General features: G+C 45.6%; 1 protein-coding gene across 4 annotated transcripts in view; it reads left to right on the top strand.

Moving 5' to 3' along the window:
• SLC20A2 (solute carrier family 20 member 2) overlaps positions 1-11,026 on the top strand; it is a 128,293-nt gene that overhangs the window by 79,592 nt on the left and 37,675 nt on the right. For all 4 annotated transcript variants that reach the window (XM_017889847.1, XM_017889848.1, XM_017889846.1 and 1 more), the window contains 3 exons: positions 234-374; positions 3,053-3,138; positions 6,128-6,224. In XM_017889847.1, coding sequence (XP_017745336.1) covers positions 234-374; positions 3,053-3,138; positions 6,128-6,224 — 324 coding nt within the window. The remainder of the gene's footprint in view (positions 1-233; positions 375-3,052; positions 3,139-6,127; positions 6,225-11,026) is intronic.

Raw genomic sequence — 11,026 nt, 5'->3', positions numbered from 1 at the left:
AAATAAATAAATAACCAACATCCCTGTCCCTTCTGTGTTGAGGAAGGGAGAAGCATTCCTTTAACTGAAGTTAATTGAATGATTTTTGTCCAGGCTGTAGCACTTTGTAAAGAAACAATTCACAGAAAATTAAACTCTGAAAGATGTTGTTATGGAGAACATTTCGATTTCTTCCCTTGGTGTCTGCACCTTTGTACTCTGTATCTGATGGGTTTTTGTCCTTCAATCTGTAGGTTCCGCTGTGTGGCAGCTGATCGCTTCCTTCCTGAGGCTTCCAATCTCAGGAACGCACTGCATTGTGGGTTCTACTATAGGATTCTCGCTGGTCGCAATCGGTACCAAAGGTGTGCAGTGGATGGAGCTTGTCAAGATTGGTAATTGGCATTTTATTTTACCCTTAAGTAGGAAAGTTTACGTTTTCTAGAGTAAGTTTTATGTTTTCTTACAAGTTACTTTTTTTTTTTTTCTGACCCAGAGTCTCACTCTGTTGCCAGGCTGGAGTGCAGTGGTGCAATTTCAGCTTACTGCAATCTCCACTTCCCGGGTTCAAGCCATTCTCCTGCCTCAGCCTCCTGAGTATCTGGGACTACAGGCGTGTGCCACCACACCTGCTAATTTTTGTATTTTTAGTAGAGACGGTGTTTCACCATGTTGGCCAGGATGGTCTTGATCTCTTGACCTCATGCCTGCCTCAGCCTCCCAAAGCTCTGGGATTACAGGCGTGAGCCATCGCACCCAGCCACAAGTTAATTTTATATATTTTTCTTCAAATGTTAAGGTTTAAAAGACCTAGATGGGCCAGACGCGGTGGCTCATGCCTATAATCCCAGCACTTTGGGAGGCCAAGGTGGGCAGATCACCTGAGGTCAGGAGTTCACGACCAGCCTGGCCAACATGGTTTAACCCCATCTCTACAAAAATACAAAAATTAGCCGGGCATGATGGCAGGTGCCTACTCGGGAGGCTGAGGCAGGAGAATCACTTTAACCTGGGAGGCAGAGTTTGCAGTGAGCCGAGATCGAGTCACTGCACTCTAGCCTGGGCAACACAGCAAGACTCCATCTCAGAAAAAAAAAAAAAAAAAGACGTAGATGGTGTGGGTAATGCATTTTCCCTTAAAATTCCTGTTTTTTTGTTTTGTTTTGTTTTGTTTTGTTTTGTTTTGTTTTGTTTTGTTTTGTAGAGATGGAGTCTTGCTCTGTCACCCAGGCTGGAGTACTAGAGTGCAGTGACGCAATCTCGGCTCACTGCAATCTCCGCCTCCTGAGTTCAAGCAATTCTCCTGCCTCAGCCTCCTGAGTAGCTAGGATTACAGGCACGTGCTGCCACGCCCAGCTAATTTCTTTTGCATTTTAGTACAGACGGGGTTTCATCGTGTTGCCCAGGCTGGTCTTGAACTCCTGAGCTCAGGCAATCCACCTGCCTCCAAAAGTGCTGGGATTACAGGCGTGAGCCACCGCGCCTGGCCAAAATTCCCGTTAATAGAGATAGTGAACTATTATGTGCTAGACAGTTGTTTAACTCTACTCTTTTGAAATGTTACCTTGTCATCCAGCTTTGGAAATCACCCTCTGTTCTTCCCAGGCAGGTAAGAAATGTATTAGACTTAAGTCAATCTGTAGGTCAGAGAAAGACTGGGCACAGGTGAGGAAGATGCCTGGAATCCAGGAGTTCATAGTCTTGGGGAAGCCTCAAAGTGAGCCCCATGATATGTCCCTGCATTCAACAGATCATCCAGGCCAGGCGCAGTGGCTCAGGCCTGTAATTCCAACACTTTGGGAGACCAAGGCAGGAGGATTACTTTAACCCAGGAGTTCAAGACCAGCCTGAGCAACATAGCAAGACCCCATCTTTACAAAAAAATAAAAATAAAAAAGGAAATTAGCCTGGTGTGATGGTGCACACTTGTAGCCCAGCTACTCAGGAGGCTGAGGTGGGAGGATCACTTGTGCCTCGGAGGTTGAGGCTGCAGTGAGCCATGATTATGCCACGTACTCCAGCCCCTGGGTGACAGAGCAAGACCCTGTCTCAAAACAAGAAAAAAAAAAAGAGGTCATCCAGCCTGCCCTTTGGGAAGAAACACTCTGCCAAGTGTCCTCTCTACCTTGTAAGCCTGCCTGGCAGGGACCAGACGTAAACCCACACCCATTCTCAGGTGTCTAACAAGTTAGTGCCTGGCTCGGCTTTTAGCAAGAGGTAAATCCATTCAGCTCCACAAATACCAACCCACCCATCGTGAACGGTACTCTTTCACTCCATTTCCATGTTCTGGCTTACTCAGTTTTTTACAAGAATCATGATGGCCTTAGGAGTCCTGGGTCAAATGGGATCCCTGAGCTGCCAGGCAGGAGCACAGACCACAAGGAAACCCACCTTCCATCCCAGGCTTCTAGAACAGTGGTTCTCAACTCTGGCTGCACTTTAGAATGACCTAGGAAGCGATTTAAAAATGCCAATGCCCATACCCCATTCCCAGCCTTTTAAATCAGAAATCTGGGGGCCCAGCCAGAGCCAAACTAGTTTTTTAAAATGCCACAGATGGTTCCACTGTGCAGCCAGAGGCGGGAACTACTTGGCTAGAGGCTAAAAGTTTCAGAGTTCCAGCAGTTAGATGGCAGGAATGAAAGTACCCGGCTGGCCTTGGCAAAGGAAATGGAAGTTGACCCAGCTTTTAAATAACCCTTACTGTTGGAACAGCGACCGAGTCTCCATATGTGCTGATAAGAAGGGCAGGCAGAAAGACTCCATGGGAGGCGGAACTCAGGATGCTGTCTTCTGAGGCCCGAACTTGGGGCAGGGGTTTCTTGACCCTGCACTGGCAGTGTGGTCAGTGGTGTGTGACTGTGTATTGGTGTCTGAGTGTGGCCATAAATGCGTGAAGGTCAGCTCTGCCAAGTCACAGGGCTCATTAGGTTCTGAATTAAAGGTAAATAATTCTGGAAATATTTATGATTGTATGTAATACATTTTGTTTATCATTGTGTTCTATGAATAGGACCATAATTGTGGATGAATTTGAACATTCATTAGATTTTTTTTTTTAATTATTCAGTTGCTTCTTGGTTTATATCTCCACTGTTGTCTGGTTTCATGTCTGGCCTGCTGTTTGTACTCATCAGAATTTTCATCTTAAAAAAGGTAAGTGGGGCTGCTATGTTGAATTAAATCTTAGGAACTAATTTTGGCTCTGCTCGGTAGAAATTAATAATGAGAGGGGTGAGAGGAATAATTGTATTCATACATTGTTAAGGAACAGCACCCTGCAGTTAGCATCGGATGTTATTATAAATAGCCAGAAAGAGCCAAGGTAAATTACCCAGAGATTCCCCCAGAAACAAGCACTGTAAATAGTGTTTCTTGGCTCTGTACTTTAATTCATTAATCAACACTCCCAGAAATTGTGCTGAGACCTCAAAAAGGAAAGGTAATTATTTTCTGAATGTTAAGCAGAATAGAATGAGATAGTGGTAAGATTTTGAAACTGTCATTAAAAAACAGCTGGAGAATTTCCTTACCCAAATGTGAAGATGTTTTCCTTTTTTTTTTAATGGATAGAGCAAGACTGAAACACTGACTCAATTTGAGGAAAGGATAAAAAGAAGGAAATACACCTATTGGGTACATCTTGTCTAAAAAAAAATTAGTGCTTACTGAGATCAGTGTTCTAGACACAAATGTGGCTATCTTTTTTTGTTTGGCAGTCACAAGGTTGCTGCAGTGTTTGATAACCATCGAGTGCACTCTTTCTTTGCAGGCAGGGACATACCCTCCAGGCTATACCTTGCTTGGAAGCTAGCGCAGGCCTTTTCTCGCAGCCTTGCTTGGCCGTCTATTGAAGGGTCCATTCTCTCAGAGAGCACAAACTTGCCCTCACCGTTTCTCACGCTTGCTTCTCCTGGGACCAGGCACACTCATATTCACATCTTAAAGGCACACCCCTCTGTAGCCTGCCAGCCTTCATGCCTCCCCTCCTGTCTCTGGAATCCGTGCTCACCTGGCAAGCCCTACTCAGCCCTTAGGTGTCACTTCCGAGGAAGCTGCTCCTCTCCTCCCCTCCCCCAGATTCGCTTGGTCCCCTCTCTTTTGAGCTCTGGCCACAGTCCACCTTCCCATCACGGCACTTAGCATATCATATGGTGCTTCATTTCTTGCTTAGTTGCCTGTTCACTATTTGACTGTAAGATCTCTGAGAGCAGAAACCATGACCGCCCTGGCCACTTCTGTATTCCAGGGCCTAGTACTGTGCTTAGCACTTACAGCACTTGGTAAATATTTAGGAGGAGGGAATAACATGCTTGGATGAGTGGCAGATGATGGAGGGATGGATAGGTGGATAGGAGGGAGGGAGAGAGAGAAAGGAAGTAGGGGGAAGAAAGGAGACAGGTCAAACAAGAAGTCTGTCAATGAGTTTCGAGAATAAGTTATTTTAGGCCAGGCGCGGTGGATCACTTGAGGTCAGGAGTTCGAGACCAGCCTGGCAAATATAGCGAAACCCCATCTCTACTAAAAAATACAAAAAGTTAGCCCGGAATGGTGGCTCATGCCTGTAGTCCCAGCTACTTGGGAGGCAGAGACATGAGAATCGCTTGAATGCTGGAGGCGGAGGTTGCAGTGAGCCAAGATCGCACCACTGCACTCCAGTCTGGGTGACAGAGTGAGACTGTGTCTCAAGAGGAAAAAAAAAAGATATTTGAGAAAACATACGGTGATTTAATTGAAAACACAGACTCGGGGTTGTCCACCTGCAGAAGTTATTGGTTGGGAATCTGTCTTTAGCAACTGTTGTCCCTAAGAAAACAATGTTGTGGAAACCAGAGGCCACAGGAATTGAGCCTCCCAGCATTTTGTTTTCAGTTCCTCCTGGGTTCTTTTCATGTGATATGTCACAGATGATCATAACTGGCTGTGTCACTCATGCCAGGCTCCAGCTCATTAATCTTGGTGTTTGCCACATGGCTGCCTCCCCTGCCTGGTCTGGTGTGACACTCCCACACTTGAGTCTCATTCTGCCCTGCTCTTGCTGCATCATGCCTCACTGCATTCAACTTGAGCCTCTTGACAAGTGCTCTTGGCTCCTTGAGACATTCCAGAACAGCTCCTTGATGGGCTGTGCTGTTCTGCAAACATACTTGACTTCCAGGTATGTTTGCATTTGGCAGTAGCAGTCTTTGAGATGCTTATCCATACTTCTGCAGCTCTCATCAATTTTTAGACCTAATTTTCCTTTTATCATGGCAGGTAGCATGTTCATGTAAATGTGGCCTTCGTGGTTATTAGAAGTTAGTCCCTTTTTGAATTATTTGAGCCACATCTGTGTGCCAGTGCTACATTGATGGGAGTTCCTGGCCCATATTTTTACTTCAAAATTCTCTGTAGATCTGCTAAAAACTCTAAATGTCTCATATTCTCTTAAATGTTATTTAACTGAAAACATGCACAGTACCATTCTTGTGGAACTTACTAGATTTAGGGAATGTTGTAGCAGAAGCCTAAAGTAGTAAATAAATGTCAAATGGCAAATAAGTTATTTGACAAGGAACCGCAGTTCTTTTTAACTTCTGATAGTTGAAGGTTAAATACTATACCTTGTGAAAAGATTCGGAAATCCATAGCACATGGTAACATAGCTAAGATGCGTTGTGTAATAGAGTATTGTAAAATCTCATGAAGTAATCTGACTCTCTTAGAGGATGCTTGGAGGTTGGAATCTCAAATTATTTGTTGAGTGTAGCCAGTTAGGGCCAAACCTGGATTTGGCTGTAGTGAGCACAACGGGTTTTGAGGAAGGAGATGCTGAGCTCTGGGCTTTGGTCCTCCAGAACCGGCTTGACCCAACAGTTCTTTTCTGTTTCCAAGTGTGACATCAGCTCATGTGATTCCAGTGCTTTAATGTGTCTACTGGCCACAACAGTGGGCTCTTTGACATTGCATTTGTGTGGGAGAGATGGCCCCAGCCAATGCCATTTCTGTAGAAGTGGAGCAGATCATAGGCAGTAACAACGCCCATCCTTTTGGCCACACGGGTTTGGGAAGAGTTTCTTGTAACGGTGTTTTGTATCATTTTGTCTGTGTTGGCTCCAAGTGCTGCTGGGATCCTGACCTCCCGCTCTGTCTCCTTGTCCCACAGGAAGACCCTGTTCCCAACGGTCTCCGGGCACTCCCAGTATTCTATGCTGCTACCATAGCAATCAATGTCTTTTCCATCATGTACACAGGAGCACCAGGTAAGGATCGTTGCAAGCACACTCCAGAGGCAAAGTGCATTGTATTCTAACAGTATCAGTTTATTTGGTGCTGGCATTGTTGGCTGACAGTAAAAAGCATTACTCATGGTCATTATGGAATAGATGCTGGAGGTGTTGGCTGATAGTAAAATGCATTACTCATGGTCATTATAGAATAGTAAAAAGAGTGGTAAATGCATTTACTTGTCTTAGTTAAATACCCAAGAGATATGTAGAGTACAAAGGCAGCAGACTTTCAAGTTAGAAAAAAAAATTAAATCCCCACTCTGCCGTTTACGCAGCCGTGTTGCCCCCACAGCTTACTCAGCCACTCTGAGCCTCAGAACCTGATCTAATCCCACATGCCTGCAGGGTTGTGCCAGGGTCAGGAGAGGGTATGGAGTACCTGGGGCCACGCCTGGCACCCAGTGAGTGGGACAGTCCACACAACAGCAATGCCCAGTGGAGCTCTAAAGGCATCCACAGCACAGAGCACAGCCCCCTGGAAATATCAGACCAGTTAATCCAGAGACTAGAAGCCGTGCTTTGTTTTTTTAGATACCAAAGCCAATGATGCTTTTCTTTGCTGAATTACTCCTTTTCTTGTCATTCTCATGGGTTTTGTTGTTGTTGTTTATGTTTGTTTGTTTGTTTTCGAGACGGAGTCTCGCTCTGTCACCCAGGCTGGAGTGCATTGGCGCGATCTTGGCAAACTGCAACCTCCGCCTCCCAGGTTCAAGCAATTCTCCTGCCTCAGCCTCCTGAGTAGCTGGGATTACAGGCGCCCACCACCACACCTGGCTAATTTTGTATTTTTAGTAGAGACAGGGTTTCACAATGTTGGCCAGGCTGGTCTCGAACTCCTGACCTTGTGATCTGCCCGCCTTGACCTCCCAAAGTGCTGGGATTACAGGCGTGAGCCACTGCGCCCAGCCGCTTTTGTTTTTTGTATAAAGGTTCAGAGGGTTTTTGTGGAGGGGTTAAAATTATTTATTTATTTTTATTTATTTATTTATTTTGAGATGGAGTCTCGCTCTGTCACCCGGGCTGGAGTGCAGTGGCGCGATCTCGGCTCACTGCAACCTTCGCCTCCCAGGTTCACACCATTCTCCTGCCTCAGCCTCCTAAGCAGCTGGGATTACAGGCGCCCACCACCAATTTTTTGTATTTTTAGTAGAGACGGGGTTTCACCATGTTAGCCAGGATGGTCTCGATCTCCTGACCTCGTGATCCACCCACCTTGGCCTCCCAAAGTGCTGGGATTTCAGACGTGAGCCACTGTGCCCGGATTTTTTTTTTTTTTTTCTGTATTGTTCAGGCTGGAGTGCAGTGGTGCAGTCATAGCCCACGGCAGCTTCGACCTCATGGGCCGAAGCAATCCTCCCACCTCAGCTCCCTGAGTAGCCGGGACCACAGGTGTGCACCACCACACCCAGCTAATTTTGTATTTTTTGTAGAGATGGGGACTCTATATTGCCCAGGCTGGCATCGAACTCCTGGCCTCAAGTAATCCTCCTGCCTCAGCTTCCCAAAGTGCTGGGATTACAGGTGTGAGCCATACTGCACCTGGCCTAGTTCTTTTCTTTTAGACCTTGAATAGGAAAAGGAATAAACTTATGTATGGTATTCTTATTTGCACCCATTTCAGCACTGATGAGCTACTAGCATTCTGTTAAATATTTCTGTACATGTTTGCTGGAGAATATTCCTCTTCTATTTGTGAGATGCACCTCCTACAGCCAGATTGTGGGATCTGTGGTGACAATAGATGGGTTAGTTTGTGCTAGTTTTCATCTTGTTAATGTCCTTTATGGATGAAGATTCGGTTATTGGCCATATTTGACAGAAAAGCCTCCCTCTCTGTGTTTTAAAGACGAAATTTCTGCTAACTGACATGTCTTATCATAATTGAAAAGTAGCCTCTTCCAAAATAGTGGAAATCCTTATTACTTTCTCAAACTAGGACTTCTCAATGTAATGTTCCTCAGATTTTATTACACGTATCTAATTATATTTTGTATGTTTCAGTACTGCAAATAAATTATTTCTAAATGATTCTAACATTATATAACCTTTTATTGTGGCATCTGTGCAGCATTCAGAACATTGATTGTAAAGGCTTAAATACTCAGCTGGGCATAGTGGCCACACCTGTAATCTCAACACTTTGGGAGGCCGAGGTGTGTGGATCACAAGGTCAAGAGATCAAGACCATCCTGGCCAACATGGTGAAACCCCATCCCTACTAAAAATACAAAAACTAGCTGGGCGTGATGGTACGCACTTGTAGTCCCAGCTACTTGGGAGGCTGAGGCAGGAGAATTGCTTGAACCTGGGAGGCGGAGGTTGCAGTGAGCCAAGATTGCACCACTGTACTCCAGCCTGGGTGACAGAGCGAGACTCTGTCTCAAGAAAAAAGGGTTTAAATACTCTCTGTAGGGCTTCCAGACTTTGGCTGATTTGAGGATGAGGGAAGGGGGAGCGCCAGAGCTGCTTTAGGTTCTAGGAAAGCAGGAAGCAAAGGTTGGAGGGATGAGGAGAGCAGGAGGAAGGTGAAATCCCAGTCATAGGTAACAGCAACCTGCTGCCCCTTTAGGTTTGATAATTCATGGACTGAGAAGTGTGTCACAGCTTTTTGAAGTGTGGGCCCCAGGATAAATTTAAAAAAAATTTTTTTTTATTGTACTTCAAGTTCTAGGGTACATGTGCACAACGTGCAGGTTTGTTACATATGTATACTTGTGCCATGTTCGTGTGCTGCACCCATCAACTTGTAAGTGAGGAGGCCAGGCGCAGTGACTCGTGCCTGTAATCCCCACTGTTGGGGAGGCTGAGAAAGGTGGACCATTTGAACCAGGTCAAGATTTCTAAAGCAGTGTGGCCAACATGGTGAAACCCCGTCTCTAGTAAAAATGCAAAAATTGGCTGGGCATGGTGGCGGGCGCCTGTAGTCCCCGCTACCTGGGAGGCTGAGGCAGGAGAATCACTTGAACCTGGGAGGTGGAGATTGCAGTGAGCCGAGATCCCGCCACTGCACTCCAGCCTCATCGACAAAGCAAGACTCCATCTCAAAAACAAAACAAAACAAAACAATTTTTTTTAAGTGAGTGACAGAGAAAAACCCAGTTCCAAACCATGGACCCATGGAGTTAAGTGCACCACCTAGCGTGTGAATCCCTCAAACATCTCATAGTGCCAGGCACTTGGAAGGCCTGGAGCGCTGGTTTGGAAGTGAACTGTATAGGGGGAGATATCTTAGTCCTTGTTTTTTTTGTTTTTGTTTTTTTTGAGATGAACGCTTGCACTGTCGCCCAGGCTGGAGTGCAATGGCGCAATCTCAGCTCACTGCAACCTCTGCCTCCCGGGTTCAAGCGATTATCTTGCTTCAGCCTTCCGAGTAGCTGGGATTACAGGCACCTGCCACCGCAACTGGCTAATCTTTTGCATTTTTAGTAGATGGGATTTTACTACGTTGGCCAGGCTGGTCTCGAACTCCTGACCTCGTGATCCGCCTGCCTCGGCCCCTCAAAGCAGGATTACAGACGTGAGCCACCGTGCCTGGCCCCTTGTTCTTATTTTATATGGGCTCTTAGAGCTCAAATTAGCTGAACAGAAAGCAAAGCCTCCTGCAATCACCAGACACCTCCCAGGTTGTTGACTTAAGAGACTGAGCCAGTGAAAGCTGAGGACGCCTTCTGTGGTGCCAAGTCCTGAACATGGGAATTGGCATTGATATGGATGGGGTTTTTTCATTTCTGTGTTTTATTTTTTCCACCCTCTATTCTTCTTGCTTCCTGTTTCTTCCAACTGTCAGAAGAAGACAATTATGATTTTAATAAAAGTCTGACTTTTCTATACATGGCCTTTTTTTTTTCATCTCTTCTTTTCCCCATCTTTTGGCTGCAGTTGGCACATTCGCTAAAATATCATCTTACTGGGAGAGTAAATTATCTTAGGGAAAATTAAACTGTGTGATGAATGAGACTCTAAAAACAATATAAATACTAATATAAATACTTCATAGGGTTGTTGTGAGAAATAAATAATGTAAGTGTATTGAACTGAGCTTTATGTGGATTAATCCTTTTAGTCCTCCCAACTACTCTTGGTGATTGGCAATACAAATAACCTCATTTTACAGGTGGGAAACTGAGGCAAGGCAATGCTGAGTACCCAAGGTCCTGTAACTAGTAGGATGCAGAACCAGAATTTGAACCACACCTCCAGTCCTGAGCCCTGGGGTCTTAGATGTGACATTATACAGATACGGGAGGTAGTTTAAAACACCACGTATAATACCTGGTATGTAATGTTGCACTTAATGACAATAAAAATTGCATCAACCTTAACAAATTCGTTTTTTTGGGGGGACAGAGTGTCGCTCTGTCACCCAGGATGGAGTGCAGTGGTGCAATCTTGGCTCACTACAAGCTCCGCCTCCCGGGTTCATGCCATTCTCCTGCCTCAGCCTCCCGAGTAGCTGGGACTACAGGCACCCGCCACCACGCCTGGCTAATTTTTTGTATTTTTAGTAGGGATGGGGTTTACCGTGTTAGCCAGGATGGTCTCGAACTCCTGACCTCATGATCCGCCCGCCTCGGCCTCCCAAAGTGCTGGGATTACAGCTGTGAGCCACTGCGCCCGATCTTAACAAATTCTTTCTCTTCTCTTAACTCTCTTTAAAATGTCTTCTGGTATATTTGGGAACCTGGCACGTGCTGTCTCTTCGCTCGCTCGCATTCTCTCTCTCTCTCTCCACCCCCTTCTCTCTCTCTCTCTCTCTCTCTCTCTATATATATATA

This window comes from Rhinopithecus bieti, unplaced genomic scaffold (genome assembly GCF_001698545.2).
Source record: "Rhinopithecus bieti isolate Rb0 unplaced genomic scaffold, ASM169854v2 scaffold_19901, whole genome shotgun sequence".
NCBI lineage: Eukaryota > Metazoa > Chordata > Mammalia > Primates > Cercopithecidae > Rhinopithecus > Rhinopithecus bieti.
This window is presented reverse-complemented; position numbering and strand designations above follow the sequence as displayed.